The sequence below is a fragment of the Panthera uncia genome, chromosome F2 (genome assembly GCF_023721935.1).
Source record: "Panthera uncia isolate 11264 chromosome F2, Puncia_PCG_1.0, whole genome shotgun sequence".
Lineage (NCBI taxonomy): Eukaryota > Metazoa > Chordata > Mammalia > Carnivora > Felidae > Panthera > Panthera uncia.
In genome coordinates, this window is record NC_064812.1 from 62,696,046 (window position 1) to 62,715,434 (window position 19,389).

The 19,389-nt window shown below is 42.2% G+C and overlaps 1 protein-coding gene across 2 annotated transcripts in view; it reads left to right on the top strand.

Annotated features, from left to right (window-relative positions):
* Positions 1-12,639, top strand: part of SLCO5A1 (solute carrier organic anion transporter family member 5A1) — a 301,315-nt gene extending 288,676 nt beyond the window's left edge. Inside the window, exons 7-10 of one of the 2 annotated variants that reach the window (XM_049633302.1) lie at positions 1,334-1,575; positions 3,763-3,827; positions 6,427-7,255; positions 11,366-12,639. In XM_049633302.1, coding sequence (XP_049489259.1) covers positions 1,334-1,575; positions 3,763-3,827; positions 6,427-6,896 — 777 coding nt within the window. In that variant the 3' untranslated portion in view covers positions 6,897-7,255; positions 11,366-12,639. The remainder of the gene's footprint in view (positions 1-1,333; positions 1,576-3,762; positions 3,828-6,426; positions 7,256-11,365) is intronic. The other variant, XM_049633301.1, reaches the window with a different exon arrangement.
* Positions 12,640-19,389: the final 6,750 nt, after the last annotated feature.

Genomic DNA, 19,389 nt, shown 5'->3' on the forward strand with positions numbered 1-19,389 from the left:
CTGGCTCCCCAGTATATAATTGGTGAGCTCCAGTGTGTAACCAAGTTGAAAGAGACAATGAGAAGTGTTCTCTGTGGCTAAGTCCTGGGAGTGAGCGAGTGAGTCCTCTAATGCACAGTCCTCATTCCTAAAAAGAGGCCAGCAGTCCCCAGAGCACAGAGGGCCAAACGGTGCCCCGTCCTCATATTTGTTGCTACTGCTTCTCTAAGTGGCTGAGAGGTGACAATGGCAGTGAGTTCAGCTTATGTTGCACGGTGAAAACAACATAATAGGCAGAAAGATTAATTGGCTGTTTTTATTTGAAATGGGTTTAAAAGAATTTTTTTCAACGTTTATTTGTTTTTGAGAAAGACAGGCAGAATGTGAGCAGGGGAGGGGTAGGGAGAGAGGGAGACACAGAATCTGAAGCAGGCTCCAGGCTCTGAGCTGTCAGCACAGAGCCCGATGCAGGGTGCGGGACTTGAACTCACGAACTGTGAGATCATGACCTGAGCCGAAGTCGGATGCTTAACCGACTGAGCCACTCAGGTGCCCCTACTTAAAATGGCTTTTTAGTTCCTTGAATTAGCTGGTTTCAAATGAAACAGCCGGCAGTATGTTCACTGGTACTGGCCCTGAGGTCATCACTATCACATCATGAAATCTCTGCCTTTATGTAACAAGTATTTACTTTGGGTCCTACGCCGTGTTCTGGCTTATGCTAGGTGCTCTGGTGGGCATAAATAAACATAAGGCTTGGTTCCTGTGTTCGGGGGGCTTCTCCAATCAGGGAGTCCACGAATTAAACAGCAGTTGAAGTAGCATATAATTGTGACCAAAAATGAGCCTATGGAATGTGAATGCTATAGAACTGAGTGTCGAAAGCTCCTAATAAAGGTTTAGGTTAAAACAGTTTGACCAGCAGACATTGTTAGATGCACGCTTTGGATATTTACTGTTAGCAATGAGGATGTATTTTCTTTCTTCTTCTTCTTCTTCTTCCAATTTTTTTTTTTTTTTTTTTACTTTTTTTAATGTTTACTTATTTTTGAGAGACAGAGCACGAACAGGGGAGGGGCAGAGAGAGAGGGAGACACAGAATCCGAAGCTGGCTCCAGGCTCTGAGCTGTCAGCACAGACCCCGATGCGGGGCTCGAACCCATGAACCATGAGATCATGACCTGAGCCGAAGTCAGATGCTCAACCGACTGAGCCACCCAGGCGCCCCAATGAGGATGTATTTTCAATTAAATATGATGCATATTTAAATACGAGAGTTATTTTAGAGCTTTTAACCTTGTCTTGATTTTCCTATGCTTTTGTTGGCTTACAGTCGATCTTTGTTATCCCTCAGATAAGGAATTACACAGAATGCACGTGTGTCCAAAGCCGGCAGGTGATCACCCCGCCCACAGTGGGCCAGCGCAGTCAGCTTCGCGTCGTTATTGTCAAAACCTATCTCAACGAGAACGGCTATGCTGTGTCCGGGAAGTGTAAACGGGCCTGCAATACCCTTATCCCGTTCTTAATTTTCCTTTTCATAGTCACCTTCATCACAGCATGTGCCCAGCCATCAGCCATCATAGTAACACTCAGGTGAGAACCGCACTTGGCTCCCAGGTGGGTTGTACGCTCAGAATTTGCCAGAATACACGTTCCAGACTGGACTGGTGTGGTAAAGCGGAGTGGAAAGCAAAGGTAGATTGTGCAGGAAAGCATTCAGACGTTTGCTTGTTGAACTTAAGAGAAGTGTTTACCCAGGTCAGGAAGGGAGAGGAAGGTTGCAACATTTCGTACCCCAGAACGTTCTTTATTCCTATAGTTTGGTGAAACTTCTTGTGAGTGTCTTTTCCTACAGTCTGTGCCCGATAAGGTTCAAGTTTCAGGAGCTGAAAGCTGTCACCATGTTAGCCACAAGAAGCCTGACTCCAGCGGGGGCAGGAAGTCATTTGGTGAAGTTGCTAAATCTCGCCTACGGCAAAGAATATTATCTCCAACCTTGTAGATAGTTAGTACCTCCACGGTCAGTGACAGTTCATGCTGGGCCTGCAGTTCGAAATGCTGATTTCATGAGTTTTACTAGCATATACAGTTTGGGAGTTGAGGACAGACTGGGAGATGTCTCTTCTCAGTTGTTCATGCTGCGCTTTAATATATATACTGTTTGTGCTTTTTTTGTTTGTAAGGGAACACGGACATTACTTTAATGGAAGTCCTATTCAAAATGTTGACTCAGACACATTCAGATCAGGGTGTTGGCATTTGCAGTAAAGGCTGCAGCAGGCAGAGAAGGACGGGGACGGTATGGGGAAGGAACACAGCCCAGCAGGTTTAGGGGGACAGGGTGGGGGAGGCAGTGCAGTGAAGGAGTGAGGAGGAGAGGGAATCCTGTCTCATTTTTCCTTCACCTCCTCCCTGGCTCCTCAGTACCCCACACTGCTGAGCACCTGGTGGCCACACCTGCTGGGACATCATTCCCTTGGGCTGTTTGCTGCTTATTCTGCATATTTTGGTTTCTCTTCTATGGGATGCTGAGTTAGACATTTCCCAGCCAATTCATTCCTCAACTGTAAGATAACGGCACCCAGTGGGAAGGCCCATTGGTTTATTCACTCACTGCCTCCATCAGCAGATACATATGGGGTAACAGCAGTGCGTGCCGCTTTGGGGAAGTGGCTAGGGAACGACAAGGAAGATGGGGAAAAGATGGCAAGTGTACTGGTCCTTGGGAATTTGACATGCTATACCTAGAAGTCGATGCGTATGGGACAGAAAGGATGAGGTGCTTCAGCATTTAAAAGAAAATGAATCATTAATAATCTGATTCTTTGGACTTTAGTCCTGCAAGAGATGTTAAATAACCCAGAAATGGGCTGCCCGTGTTATATTGCTCGAACGAGGCAGATCACCAGCTGGCTTTTAACCCAACACATCAGAAAAGGAGCCCTTTAATCTTTTCTAATTAGAAATCAATAGATTCCAATCTTCCTGCCATGTGGGAATTACTCGAGCATACATTTCAGGAAAGGAAGAAAAAAAAATAATGTGGTGGGAGGGATTCATTCTTTTTCTAACATTTAATTTGCTTTTTTAATCTTTTTTTTTTTTTTTTTACTCTATTTCTTTCTTTAACTTTTTTCCTCTATACTTTTCCTTGAGAAAATATGGGAGTAACTTTCAGTCTACACACCTACCCTCTGGAAAGTGTAAGCAAATAGAAAAAAGGAATGCAGTAGGTAGGATAAAACACTATATATGTTTTTTCACAGAACTGATTTTGGAAGCTCAGAGCTACTTCTGTACCTTAACCATGACCCTTTGGCCCTCTACCAGTATTTACACAGAAACAGAGGTCATCAGAGTTTCTTCGGGGTCTTCACTGTGGAGAACTTATTCACAGATTTAGCTGTATCAGCAGTCTTGTTTGGCTGTTGTTAATAAATCCTAGTAAATAGGAGTGCCTGGGTGGCTACATCGGTTAAGCGTCCGACTCTTGATTTTGGCTCAGGTCGTGATCCCAGGGTTGTGGGATTGAGCTCTGGGTTGGGCCCCATGCTGAGCGTGGAGCCTGCTTAGGATTCTCTTTCTCCCTTTCCCTCTGCCTCTCTCCCCAGCCTGCTCGCACTCACTCTTTGTCTCAAAAAAAAAAAAAAAATCCTAGTAAATTAATGTTTTGGCACAGCAGCTCTTTGGTCCCCAGCTCTGCTCTAAGCGGGCTTGATGTGATGTTCGTTTTCTTGAGGCCAGTGTTTTAAAACATTTCTTTCTTTCCCTTCACCGTAGGTCGGTAGAAGATGAGGAGAGACCTTTCGCGCTGGGGATGCAGTTTGTTCTATTGCGAACACTTGGTATGTTCCTGAATTTCCGCACGTGCTTCTTAGTTCCTCTTTACAGATGGCAAATCCTCACTGTCCTTTAAAAATCGCAAGTCAATCATTTGTTACCATTAGTGGTAGCTAGGACTTTACAGGGCACGTCGTCTTTACTCTCTGATTTGAACTAGAAGCTACTCAGTTCTGTCGTTTGATGAAACAGAACAAAACTGACTTTAGAACAGTTTCTTTTTCACAATGAGCATAATAAACTCGGACTAAATTCCCCAGAAAATTTTGAACAGTAAGAAATATTGAACCAAGCAGTTGCAATGGACTCATGGTCTTGGCATTCTTGTCCCTTTATGCCTTTTTAACAGGAAAGTGATGGCACTCATATTATTCGTGAACATTTTAATTCCTTACTTTTTTACAATAATTTTATTAGACTGGGCAAAAAGTATACCTGTCAAGTTTTCTGAGGAAAAGAAATGAAAAATTCTGAAAAGAACAAAGAGAGATTCCTAAATTGAAGAGAAGCTTGTTAGCGCTGTCCATATGTCACAGAGTCCACTGGCGCACGAAGAATATCGTCCTGATTTTGACAAACACCATATCACTCTGTGGTGTTTTGGGACGATGCATGGGAAATACTGTGTGAAATAGCCCACTCCCTGGATCAAAAGAAATGTATTTTTAATTGACTTCCTCATTATCAAGCATATTTTTTTCTTTTGTAAGTGGCAGCCTGTCATTTTCTTCAGCTGTTACTTCCCCCAGTAATCAGTATCATTGTTCACAGGACCAAAAAAAAAAAAAAGAAAAGAAAAAAAAGTTTTTTTTAAATTTAAATGTTTAATTTCCATCTTGAAGGATAAAATGGTATCCCCTGACCCTTTGAAACATTAATCTTCTCCGGAACTCTCGATTTGTCATTATGTTGTGGTTGATAGCCACGTCTGAGGGTAAGGACTTTCCAGTGACCCTCAAAGGCCTCTAGTTGCATTGAATGGGTAGCTTGCATTTTGGTACCAATAAAACTTTGAAGGTCCCGTTTTTCAAAACCAACTGGTTAAAGGAAATTCTGACATCCTTTGATGTAGTTAAGAAGTTTGCCTTATACTTCTCGTGGGCAACTATAAAGTTGTTTTCAAAGAAGGAAATTTGTTGAGCAAAGAGTCAGTTAAATAGGAAAAGAAAAAAAAAAGTTCCTCCTTTTTGCTCCGCCAGAGGGATGTCACAGTGTCAGTAGCAAGTGGAAGGCATTTGGAACTGAATTTATAATTTAACCATCACTTAAGTTCTGCTAATTATGAAAAACTATAGTTGGGCCAACAACCAATTTCCATTTCCCCCGATTTCAAAGCAAAAAGAGAGTTTTAGGTATTTTAATAATGTTAAATTTTAATTGTAGCGATCAGATCTCATTTTAAATAAATACAACATATTTAAAGATACATCACGTGCAGCCTCCTGGGCTATTAGCTCACCATCTTCCCTTCCTTCTTCTCTCTTTTCTTCTTCCCTTTCTCCCTTGTTCCTTCCTATCACTTCCTTTTATAAACTCATATTGAGGATCCATGGGCTGCCCTGATAAGTCCTTGGGATACAAGGAATAAAAGGCATGCCCTCTGCCATTGAGGAGCTTATGGATGACAATTCTGCAAACAGTTTAAATGCTGCATCGTAGTTGATAAAATGGAGACGTATACAAAATTCAGTGTGAATATGGTGGCTCTGAGTAAGGAATTTAAAGGAAAGTAGATAATTACAAGGTGAACATTTGGAGACCGTGTGGTGAAGGAAGTGTCCCTGGGTAGACTTTCTCTCTCATGGTGGTAAAGAAATGTCTATCTCCTGGCCCAAACAATGAAGCTGTACTCATGATAGATGTTTCACAAGCTTCAGAGATGAATTTTATGCCTTAATTATTTCTATACCCCAAGTGCCTTTATACAGTTTGCCATTTGATGTGGTTTTTGACTTCTGGGGACACTGTTTTCCTCTTACTCTCCCTGTACCCGAGGATGAGAGCCCAACCCATAAAAACTAAGTGTACTGAATTTTAGTGGATAATAAAGGGTTTTAGTATGGCCTCTTGAGTATTTAATGACAGAATCTGAAAGATGCCTGGATGGCTCAGTCAGTTAGGCGTCCGACGTCGGCTCAGGTCATGATCTCACGGTTCGTGGGTTCGAGCCCCGTGTCGGGCTCTGTTCTGACAGCTCAGAGCCCGGAGCCCGCCTCAGATTCTGTGTCTCCTTCTCTCTCTGCCCTTTCCCTGCTCTTCTGTCTCAAAAATAAATAGAACATTAAATTTCTTTAATGACAATCTGATTGTTAAGTTTAAGAGGATTCTGTAACCGAACTTTTAGCAATAGACATTTTTACGGTCTTAAAAATCAGTAACGCTCTGAGTTGCAAACCGGAAGATTTAAAGTATTTGTGACTTAGTGAACATTTCTATAATAAACATATTATGGTAAGATGTGACGTATTTGAAACAGTCGGGAGACACAAGAAAACCGCCCCGCTCCACTGGTTTTAGAGCAGAGAAGCACGTTGCTGATTTACAAATCAGTGGTCTCTTGCAAGACAGGCTAAATGTTCTTTTTCTTTTTCTCTACAACTCTAGCATACATTCCTACTCCAATTTACTTTGGAGCAGTCATTGACACCACCTGCATGCTCTGGCAACAGGAATGTGGGGTACAAGGCTCTTGCTGGGAGTACAATGTGACCTCGTTCCGTTTCGTCTATTTCGGTTTGGCCGCCGGCCTCAAATTTGTTGGCTTTATTTTCATTTTTCTGGCCTGGTACTCCATTAAATACAAGGAGGACGAGCTGCAGAGGCAGAGGTGGAGAGAGTTCCCTCTGAGCACCGTGAGCGAGATGGTGGGCCACTCGGACCGTGCCCACAAGGAGGCCCGGACTAGATCCTGCCCAGCTCTCGGCAGCCAGGGGGGGTTCTGCGAAGAGACTGGCCTGCGGAAAGGCGTCCACTGCACAGCACAGACCTACCCGGGGCCCTTCCCCGAAGCAATAAGCCCGGCCCCGGCCCCGGGGCTCGAAGAAAGCCCAACTGCCACGGAGCCTCCCTCCTGAAGCTTGAAAACGGAAGACTTTAGTTTTGTTGGTTGAGTCGAATATGGCAACTTGAGAAACACCCGTGCCTTCTTTTCTTTCTTTCTTTTTTTAACCTCTAAAGACACGATCCTCAGACCAACGAAACTCAGTATACACAGCCACTGTTGATTGAGGGCTGGATACCTCAACAAGACTGACAGCCTTCTCCCCCCCTTCTCTCCAAGAAGGAGGAGTTTAGATAGAGTTGTTACCATTTCTGCTATGTTAATTTAACGCTCATGTTCCGGTGTGGTATAAGGCTGAGAGGTGCCTGGTTATAACAAAATCACGGGAAGTGTAATGGCGGAGCATATCACTAGCATACACTCCAAACCGAGGTGAGCTTGACCATGACTTCGCATTTACCAATCAAGGTTTTTAGATATGAACACCTACTGTGAGTCCCGCTACAAAGCACAAATGAATTTGCCTCAACTATGCAATTTTGATGGGGAAAATGTAAGTGCAGCATGTTACTTTTGCTTTCAGAGACTAAAAGCAGATACGTTTTTGAGAAGAGGACAAGAAACTTTCCCTAAAGTACTGTTAATAGCATTTTAAGCCATAGCAGAGTTATAAATCAGGTAGAATTTTTCAAATGCTTCAAAGGAATCATACACATAGTGTGATAGAAGGAACTGCTACTTTCTTCCATAAGACACGTTCTCTGCCCCATTATAAGGTAAAGAGTCTGCTGGATCATAAATCTGAGAGCTTGAATAGAAACTCCAGTATTCTTTTTGCCAGGGGCTTTAAAACTAGTGTGCTAAACAATATGGCTAGCGATGAACTTGAGACGTATCGTAAGGAGAGAAACTGATGGCTTTCTCCTCCAAAGAAAAATGCTACAGAAATCCTTTCGGCTCTTACGGGCCCACACAAGGGTAGTTAAGAACGGTAACCTTGACACTCAAAATAGTTGGAAAAAGAAATTCCACAAAGGTACAGTTGAGTCCCATCTGATCGTTTTAGTTATACGTCCAGAAGCCCGGCAAGTCTGCCCTGTTTTCTTTTTTATGCACAGAAAATTGCTATGGTTGCCCCCTGAAACTGAGTAGTTAAATCAGGAAAGCTACACCTGTGATATGAAAATCACTTTGAATACAGGAGGAGGGCGATCGGTGACCTGGGCCCAGAGTATGATCCTAAATAATGATCGGAAGTTACTTAAAATCAGCTTGTCTGTCATCCTGAATTCTATTTTATCAGCGTTCGAATGATTTTACGCCTCCCTTTGATTCCTTCCTCCTGTAATCTTCCTGAAGCAATTCTGAGAGAGGATTTTTCTGTTCCTAAATGCACTTTGGATTCTTACCCATCATCTTTTTCAGTTCCTCTCAGCACATCACTTTGACTTAGGCACCACACAGAATGCTTTCTACATGGTTCTTAAGGTAGATGCTTCCTGCCAGCACTACGGGCTGATAGCAAGTTAACTCTTGGGTTCTGGCGGCTCAGAAAAAGAATCCTGACAATCCAGATTTAGGAGGGACTGTGGTCCAAATACCAACATAATTGTGAGCAGTTTCTGCCAAGGAGCCTATGCTTATGTAGGGGCTGAGTTGGGAAATGATTTCCTTGGCTGGCTTACACTCTTCCACGGAGGGCAAGTGATTGACAGAATTGTCCCATGATTCAGGCTTTTGCCCTTCATCCTTGGCTGCACTGGTGGAGTTGTGCGAACGTTCCTGGGGCCAAGATTGTTTTCCCCTCTACCTAAGAACGGCATTGTCAGGTGGTTCTCTTGGTTGCACGCAGTTTGTGGACAGAGTTATCACTCTTAGACTGAATAATGTGTACAAGGGGGGAGCCGGTGGTCTCAGGTGACAAGGACTTCCCTTTGAGCAGTCTCGTTGGCTGAGTCCTAAGTCCTAAGTTGCCTGAAATTGCACTGTTGTCTGTCAACCTTCGGTCAGTATAGCGTGTATCGAACGTCTTCAGAGAATGTTGCTGATTAACTTAGTGTCCGCTCTGGTGCTTCGGGGCTCCCGTTTACTCTCTGTGGGAGATCTTTGCTCCTTTAGAAGGGAAAGTTTCCTTTTGTGTTGGAGCTAAAGATACACAGGTTGGGGAGAGGCGGTGTTTTCTTAATTTTCCTCTAATTGCTAAGGAACTACATGGAGAGAATTTGGATGGGAGTAGCACTGTTTTTTTTTTTTTTTTTTCCTTAAAGCCAAGATTGTATGATCCAACACTCTTAGAATCTGTTTCTTCTTGGTAGTATATTTTGAAAAGGAGCCGCTCTCCGAACTCCCAGGTGACAAGTGATAGACTTTTTGGGTACGACTCGAGAGCCCTCTCTCTCTACCTTGAACAGTCATCCAGTTCAGCAACCTCGACCAGGTGCCACTTCTCTATTGGGCACAATTTTAGCCAATTACCATCTGCCGCTCAGTGAAATTGTTAGGTTGACTAGGCCAGAATTCAAAGAAATTGGCCCAAATTATACACCACAATGTTAATATTGTACTTCCTCAAGTATGTGATACTTATAAATAGCAGGTGTATCATTAGTGTGTTGTTGGTAAGTGTAGAGTAAGTAGTGAAAATCATGGAAGACTGAAATTTTGAAATATGTACCAATTAAGAATTGTCCCCAAAATGCTTTGGGTCCCGGTAGCATCCTTGGAATTTTGCATAATCAACTAAAGTGACTATTTTATAAATGGCACCATTTCATTGTAGATACGAGGTTCTTCTCTGCTTGCTACTTTATAGTTACGGCTTCTATTATAAGTTTAATTCCCACTTTCCATGAGCTTAGATTCTAATCGCCTGTTTTGGAAAAAGGTCACCTTGTTCTTTTATCAACTCTGTAGGTTACTGTATTATTTGGCTTTAATATGCAAATATAATATCCATGAGTCTAGCCTATTAATTTAGAAACTCCCAGGGGGAGGGTGGGTGGTTGGAGCACATTTTTTTTTCAGTTCTCTCCATTAGTATGAAATCCTTATCCTTTGTAGGTGGATTTAATTCTTGAAAATAGTCAGAAGTCATTCAGAACGAAGGTTGGATGGGAAGGAGAGCACAGAAGAAACAAATGAGATTTTGTTGAGTGTTGACCATTTCAGAGAATTCTGTCAGACACCTAATATACATCATTTATTTTAATACTCTTAATAACTTTGCAAGATAACTATTTTCATTCTGTGTTGTTGTTGTTTCTTTTTAAACAGATCATGAAAACTGAGACACAGAGAGGTAAAGAGACTTGTTTAGGATTCTAGAGAATGGCCAAGTCAGGGTTCAGAAGCAGCTTTCTGTCTCCACCACCTGCTTCTTATGTTTTATGATGCCCACAATAGCGTTGGTTAACAAAGACAAGTGCGGCTCTAATTTAGCGAGGTAAAGCATTTCATTTTTTGATGTGTTACTGTTCCTGAAGAGTAGGGAAGTTATTATTTCTTTGTGTAAGATAGAAAACAAAAATCTGTAGGACACCTCAAAATTTAATGTTTAGCTTTTCAAGGTAAATTTACATTGATTGTTAGCGAAGTGTTATACTCAAAATTGTCACAACATACCTCACTTATTTATTTATGGTTCATATTTAATATAGAACAAATCCAATGTTGATGTTAGCATTGAGTCCCAGTAGAGTTTCTGGAATGAAACATGAGGAAATGTGGTTCAGAATTTTTGAATCTGAACTTGGGGGAACTTTAAGTGTATGCTCTTTCTTTCTTTCCTTCTCTTTAAGAATGTTAACATTTCCATTAATTTTTAGTGAATATGGGATTTGGGTTTCCTAATAAAAGTTTTCAACGAACGCATACGAAGTGTTACACAATGCTCCACGTTATACACCAGACAACTGACGGGATTGTTCCTGGTAGTGGCTGCCCTAACAAACGGGGAGCATGCGCTTGGAAATCAGAGAAGGAGGAAGTAATGGCAGTCTTACATTTTCACCAACTACCAGGAAAATTCTTCCTCAGTCTGCAATTCCAGCTTGCATTCTTCGGTGGGCTTGGAGCCAGAAAGTTTCTTTTTGGAACCTGTTTGGCATCAACCTAAGCGCACCAGAGAGCAGCTGTGTGGTTTGAACGGACCCGAAGCATTTGTGGAAATTCTCGGGTGTGCCCGGGAGCAGCAGGAGAGCCTGACTCGGGGTTGGGGGCGGGGCGGGGGGGTGGGGAGAGCCAAGTATACTTTCCGTGTGTGTGGACTGAAAACATCCTAAATGGCACAGAAACATGAATATAAGTATTGATATAGGTGCATATGGAGTATTCTAAGTAGCAGATAGATACCAAAATACTGTATAATCCCAGAATTGCCTAGATGGCAGTCGGCTAATTCTGTTACACAGACCAGTAGGTAGCCTTTACACGTATTTGTATTTCCACTTTCCTGGCGTGGGAGGGAGTGCCATGGCTGGCTGCGAAGGTAGCAGCCTTGTGCACTTTATCTTTTCTGTTTTCTCTCCTTTTCTCACCATCCAGGATGCTGCTGGCTGTATCCGCCCCAGACTTCCTGCTACATTGGAATCAGATCTGTGTATGTTTGAACGGGTTATTTTAAGCACTTCATTTTTACTCAGCCCTGCGAAGGGTCAAGTATGTTGAAAACCCTCCCTGGGTATTTGCTTTTGCAACATTAAAAAGAAACAAAACAAAAAACGCCTCGGTGCTAAAAGTATTTGATGCATGCTCACCACAAAATGTGCCGCTGAATTTACAGTATTTCACTGGTAAGGGACTGCATGTGCTTTGCTTTTGGAAATCTAGAGAGCTTCCCAGAACACAAGCATTCGTTACGCTCATTACTACAGTTAATCCGTGAACGTTACCCTGCAAAATGAAGAGTGTTAAGGGAAATACCTTTTCTACGGAAAACTCAGCGCTTTTGATGTTTCTTTTAGCAAGAATAATAAGATGCTAAAAATAATTTCAGAGAGAGGGCAAAAATATTTCCCATAATCTTTTCTTATTTCTTCTCCAAAAAAACTGACACTCATGTAAAGTGTTTTTAATAATGGGTTTTGAAGGCGTTGTCTTTTTCTTGAATTCTATTACCTGTTAAAATCAGAGGAGAAGATATTGAAAACTAAAGTAATTGCAGGGACATATTAAACCAAAGGGGTGAACAAAAAAGTTTAAACTTTGTATCTAGAAACGAAAAATAAGAATAATTGATAAAACTTTATAGTGGGCATTTTTCTTAAAATACATACCTCTACCCCAAACCCCAAGTGTTAATTTAGAAGCACGAAACAGGCAGGTCAGCCTCTAACTCTTTAGTTCAAGGAGATGTAATACTGTGTCAAATAAACTGGCATTAGGATCCTAATGGAGCATGTGTTCAGTGTGTGTGTTTTGTGTGAAAGTGTGTTGGTGACGAAAGCCTGTTTTGAGTTGTTGCCTAAAGGAGTCTGATTTTGTGATTTTTAAAATGAGTATTTATTTGGAGACCTCTTAGGGTAATTTGACAGATGTATACTTTCCTTGTGTTTAATGAAATCTATTGTCAATGTACTAATAAACCTTGGTTTACAACATCTTGAATACTTGATCATTGAATATTAAGAAAAAAGTAAAGAAAATAAAGTGTGTGGACTGAAATTAGTCTCGGAGGTCTCTTCTGACGGGCAGCCGAGTTTTCTAAGGCATCTAAAACTTTTGGATGAGAGGCGGAAGGAGGCAAAGGAACTACTGAAATAACAGTATGACTCATGGACTGAAGCACAAAGTGGTTATTTTTAGAACCTTGCCTTGAGCACTCCATAGGTGTGAAGCAGGGCAATTGATTTCCATTTCTCACTCAGTCACCCCTCCTGCACAGCTGAACCAAAAAGGGTCACAATGGCCCAAGACACAGGAGTTATTGCAGGGCGGGGGCAGGGGGAAGTGTGGGGAGGAGTGTGTGTGTCTGTGCTGCCTTCTGGATAAGCATTTACTTTCCTCCTTGGCTGTGTGCATTCATCATACGAGCCATTTATACAAAAGGTGAAGAGTACCCTCTTCCCCAGTCTACCTTCTTTTCAACAATGTGTGCAATTTAGGCAATTTAGAGATTTCTCTTAAATTTCTTAAATGCCCCACACTTTGAAGGGAGAGACAAAGCCTTTCTGGATATTGGGCTTTTTCGAAACAGACACACAAGAATGTTTCTCTTTAAGAAATGAGGCGAAAGGAAAGGTTATGAACGTGGCCACTCGTCTTTCTTGCATTAGCCCCAGACTTGGTACAACCTCAGCATTTTAAAAGCTGTTAAAAAGCATCCAATTCTTTTTAAACTTGCCAGCTGAGCAGAGATGGCCTCTGTAGCTTTGGCGAAAGGGGGCCGAAAGACATATTTAATTGCACAAAGTCATTGGAAAGCAAGGAGATCAATATTTGCTGCTCACTTTTGTATTTAAATGTCAAAGTTTGATGCAGTTCCAACTTATAATAACAATATAAATCAGTAGAAAGCTAAAACAATGTTTTAGTCTTCTGGAATGGCTAAGATCCTAGGTACCGTAGAAAGAGGGAGCCTGCCACGGATCAAGTTGTTCTAGATGTGTTCTTGTCAAAATGGTAGTGCCGCTACTTTAGAAATCAATGAAGTGGCCACTTTGCCAGGGGTGGATCCTGGCTGGAAGTAAAGATGTCATTAGTTGCAGCTGAGTGACACCTAGTGGTCATTGTGGAAATCACATACTAATTTCCCTTCCGGTTCCTGGACTTGAGTTGTACGGGGCTTTTTGTGGCCTGATTCATATTAGGGTGGCAATGACATCTCCTCTTGTGCTGAAACCTATTAGTAATTGGATTGGTTCTACTCTGGCTCTGGGTCACCTGTGCTATGGGCTGGAGGTGGGGTAATGGGGAAGAGGACTGGTGGATAGAAAGACGCAGATTCTGAATTCCTGAGTCCTGAGAGGCACACAGGTGTAGGGGCTAGAAGTTCAAAACAGAAGGTAGATCCCTTTGTCCACCACTTGCATTTGCTAGCAGAAAAGTGAGGCAATGCTCAGCACAAAAGACCTCAACGTTTGCAGCTCCCTTTGTCACCCACCCCCGCTGCGGTGCTTTCTGGGACATCAGGGAGCAGGGGCTTCCCTAGGTCTCAACAGGAAATGTCTGCTATTTGAAAGTCATTTTCTCTACTTCTTTTAGTGGGCTCCCTATAAGGCCCTCGGTACTGTGCTGGTGAAGTCCTCAGTATCGACAACACAACTCAGAGGAAGGTGAGTTAATTAGACCAATATGAACAATGGTTGCATTAGATAGGTTTCTTGATTAGAAATGGGGCAAATAGCAAAGTTATGAATGTGGCCACTCTCCCTCCATTGGCCCGAGACTTGGTACAACATCAGTGTTTCCTTATTTGGCGTAAAGTAAAGTAAAAATGGTAGAGATACTATGTCCAAGGGGTGGAAGAGTCAAGGAGAGTTTGCATGGAAAGAAAAGGTAAAATTTGATAAGGTAAAAGGGAAAACAAAATATGGGAATTGAAGAATGGATGAAATTTTTGCCAGTTGAGATAGGAAATGAAGATATACCCCAAGAAGGTAGATGGGGAATTGGAGAAAAATTCAGACCTGGGAGGGTGGCTAATCCAGGGGAAGCTGGTAGTGACGGGTGAGGTGGAAGGAGATCAGGTGGGTGGGTGGAAGGCTGGAGCTTCTGGGGGTGCGCGTGCACACCTCCATGCTTTTGTGTGTGTGTGTGTGTGTGTGTGTGTGTGTGTTAAAAACCACTGAAGATATCTGAGCAGGAGGCTGAGATCTGAGCCATGTGATCACAGACAGTGACTGTGGGATGTGGTAGAGTTGGAGGTGGAGGGGAAGGGGCCAGGGTGCTATTACAGCTTTTCCAGCAGCTTCTATAAGAGGTCATGAGGGCTTAAATGAACCAGGGTGGTGGACCATATTGAGGAATGAATTGCTCTAAGATCTTTTGTTTTCTGTTAAAATAAAATTTGAAAATATCACAAATATTTTCTAAATAACAATTTGAAAGCTTCAAAAATATTTTCAAAATAACTTTTGGAAATACCGGGCAACTAATATCAAGCAGCATTGGATTAATTTGGGGAATTGAGGACTTTCTTATATGTGAGATCATATCAGCTCTAAGCTAGTTCTGAACAATAGGCATTTAAAAATCTTTTTAGAAGGCCAACATGCATTGGTACATGTGGCATGGGGTGTTAAGTATTCATTTCTTCTCTCCTAACCCAGAACCCTGCAGATAGTGACCATAGGGATTTTTATTTGAATTTTTTAAAGACAGGTGAGAGGAGCTTCAGATACTGTGGGTAGTTTGGATATGGCAAATCGGTTTCTGTCTCACATTCCAGTACCAGCTCAACGGTGTTGACAGGAGCTGGCTGCATTGAGAGGATTTTAAGGGCTCAAGTGCTCTGCCTGGATGGAAGAGCGTTCTGATGAATTCACAATGTCTCCTCTGGGCACATTTTAGGAAGAGAAAGCACGTATGTGATGTATTCGCCGTCAAAGGGAATTATTTTACAGTCAAGGAGAGGTGATGCGACTTTTCCCAGCTCATACAGATAGTAAACTTTAGAATCTGTGTCCGTTCATGTTCTTTCCACTACTTTTTGCCACATGGGGTCACACTGTGGCCTCTCTGTTCCCTGATCTGGTGTGTGTGTGAGCATATTTAAGTGGAGAGAGTGGAGAGGGGCTGGCCCTGCCTCTGGTAAATGTCTTCATCTTCTAAGTCTGCGGGAAATGGGCAGTTGGAGAGCCAGCTGACCCTCTGGGCATCAGCTCCTCACAGATCAGACAGGGTCAGCGGGCTGGCCAATTTCTAGGCACTCTTCAAAGTCTGAAAGGCTCTTGCATGCCCTTTGCACATAGTAGGTGCTCCATAAATAGTTGTTGAACTAAAATGGATGTTTCCCCAGGATAGCAACGCTTGGCCTCATCACATTTTGTAGGAAAGGAACAAGGAGGGAGGCAAAATGATGTGCCTTCGGACAACACTATTATCTTGAGCTGTCCTCTTGATGAAACTATAGTGTTATGGGCTCCATTGTGTCCCCTCAAGATTCATGCATTGAAGCCCTAATCCCCAGGGTGACTGTATTTGGAGAGAAGGCCTTTAAAGAGGTAATTAAGGTTACATGATGTCATAAGGGTGGGCCCTAATCTGATATGACTGGTGTATTCATAAAAAGAGATGCCAGGGACACACATGCCCGGAGAAAAGGCCACGTGAGGACACACAGAGAAGGTGGCCATCTGAAAGCCAAGGAGAGGGGCTCCAGAAGAAACCAAGGCCTCCCACACCTTGGTCTTCGACTTCCAGCCTCCAGAACTGTGAGAAAATAAGTTTCTGTTGTTTAAGCCACCCAGTCTGTGGTATTTTGTTATGGCAATGCTAGCAAACTAATACAGATTGTTTCCTCAATTATCTAAGGATGGAGCAGGTCTCAAAAAGCCCTTTGCTTTTGTTTTTTTTCCTTTACTATTAACCTCCTGGTCTTTGGACATTTCACAGACTGTCAGCCCCTATATCACGAGAAGAGAAAGCGCTTCAGGAACCTGGATCAGAAAGAAGTATAGGTTAGGCAGGAAAAACTTGAGGTATTGGAGACTGGTTAGGTCTTGATCAAAGTCCATGGTCCTTAGGGCGCCTGGGTGGCTCAGTCGGTTAAGCATCCGACTCTTGGTTTCAGCTCAGGTCATGATATCAGTTTGTGCGTTCAAGTCCTGCATCGGGCTCTGTGCTGACAGTGTGGAGCCTGCTTGCGATTCTCTCTCTCCCCCCGCCCCCCACTCTCTGCTCTTTCCCTGCTTGCCCACTATGTGTCTCTCTCAAAGTAAATAAACTTAAAAAAAAAAAAAAAGCAGAGTCCGCCGTCCTGTCCTCCATGAATTGAAACTTCCTTTGGTGGATCTGTCCTCCCACTTTTGAGAAACTCTGTTTGTGTTGCCCAGAGCCAGCTATATCATTTGTGGGTCCAGTGACACATGGAAAGGTGGGGTTCCTTGTTCAAAAATCATTAAAGATTTCAAGATGGCAACAGTAGAGAGTTAAACCAAGCTCTGACTCTGTGCCACTGGCCAGGTTGCACAGTGGGGAAGCCTCGCTTGTGTGGCCTCTGTCACATCCTCCCTGAAGCACAGAGCCAAATCCACTTTGGAATCATCAATCTGAACATGTTCTAGAACCTACTGACTTTGGGGCAATTTTGCAGATATGGCTAATATTCAATCATGTGCATTGAGATCAGGACTCAATTTTACTTGCACAGAGTGCGTATACCACAAAAAGTTGGAAAGCTCATTTCTCTGAAACAGGTAAAGTTTAAACACCTTTTATTTGAAGAAATATTGCTTCTAGACTTTCCCGAAGCCAGAATTGTTCTATAAAAGTATCACAGAATATTACACAAGATTAAAAAACACAGTATGCTTCCTAATAACTTGAAATCTTTTTACAAAGCACATCATTCATGACCATAAATATGTTTCTTCTGTCATTCAGCTGGTGACACACACATCTGATAAAGAGCTAGTTAATTTTAACATATGTACAGAGTCTATGATAAAGACTTAAAGTTATCAAAGATTCAACTATAACATATTAAATTTTCTTTAAAAGAGTTTACCTTAGACACTTGAAGAAAACATAATTTACCTATGCATTTGAATGGTCTAAAAATAAAAAGAAAATCACTGTTAAGCTAAAAAATAAACCTGTTTGGGAAGTTGGCTAGGGTACTGATAACTCTCGATGAGGTAATCCTTTTGCTGATATTTAAAAATCTAATACATAACAAGAATATTTTCAAGAATACAGAATTTCAAAAGCAGTCTTGAATTACGCCTTTAAAAAAATCCGTACTTAGTGAAGGCCTTAAAAATAATCATACAACACCTATGGTGTGTTTAAAATATGAAACATTCATGAGTGTGTTTTATTGAAAAAGATTCCTTATATAAATTCAAAACTAAGTATATTTTCTCAACACTTTAGCTTATTAGCCAGGTCAAGAAAACCAAGATGACAAAAAAAGTCTTCAGTCCTTTTATCCTGCTAATAAAATAACAAAAATTTAGCAATCTTAAGCATATGATGAACACTTTGAGGCTAGGCACAGAGAGAGCAAGCGATCTTTGTTTTGTTGATTTATTTATTTTCACTGCCAACATCGTTAGCCATGCCTTTCTGCTAATCAATTTTAGCAAGTCAAGGAAAAAGCATGCAATATTTTCTGGCAAGAGCTTACGCTAGACAATATGTGATCCATACCGTGTGTCATTCTTGGGGTCGGCTCTCCACGGTCACACTGAGAGCAAGCAGTGAGACTAGGAAAAGCCTCTGGGAAGAAAAAAAAGACTAACCAAATAGACATGGCAATCTGATCTCAAAGTGCAAAATCATTGAACATGATGGCACCGAAAAATTCCAGTGGTTAAAAAGGAATCAAAACCACATGATGCAGGCAGTGGGAAGCAGGTTGAAAGATTCACGGAGGATGTCACGTTTTAGAAACTCAGAGAGATACAATTCTAGCCATCTTGATTGGATAACATTCGTATAGGCATGTCCCTATGGCTTTCAAAAGATAATACTGCTTTAATCTCCCTCAAATAAACACAAATCAACCTTTATTTCTACTCTTGACAAATAGGGAGTTACAACACCGCATCCCTGTGTGCCTACTGCTCGCCTGTGTGCTAACTTCTATGCTAACTTCGCACATGTGTATCTAGGATAGCTCATAATGTTGGCTGTCATGATTGCCTTTATTAGTTTACTAATAAAAAGTAAAAAAAATACTGTGTTTAGGGTCAGGTAACAATTTCATCTAATCCGAGGAGAGTGGAAAGGAGGCACTGCCTTCTAGACTCTGTAAGCTGCCTGTCTCGTGATTCTTCACCTTGTTCAATATCCTTTTCACGCTGCTGGAGTTAATAGGCTGCTCCAGGGCAGACGTATTGATCGTCCCATGAACAGAATCAACATCAGAATGCACAGGAAGATACAGCTGATCTTCAAAAACACCTCCTGGGCCACCAACCCGGGGAAGTCCTTTCTGCTGCCTGCTAATGGGCTGCAGCCTAGGCCTGGGCTTGAGCACCAGCTCTGGGATGCCGTTGCCACTGAAATCAGTTTCGGGATGATTTAGCTCTTCGTGCTCCATCCATTTTTCAGTTTTATGATTTCTCCAGTGTTCAGAATTCAAACGACTAACTTCTGGAATGTCGTTATTCCATTCAAGTTTCGTCTCTGGACTGAATGTTGGTTGGTTCAAATGCAGGGTTCGAAGGTCAGCTGGCAAGGTCACGTGAGGTGCTTCCCCAACCATCCGACTCGGGTCATCATCTGACTCCGCGGAGGCCATCTCTACTGGCACGGAGAGCTCAGCAGATCCACCTGGGAACCCATCGCTTTGAGCAGTTTTAGTCTTATTTGTTTTATTTTGCTCATGGTGGCTGTTCAGCAGTGCAAATACTCTATCTACATCCTTCAAGTAATTAGTCCAGTCAACCAGACTAAGTCTA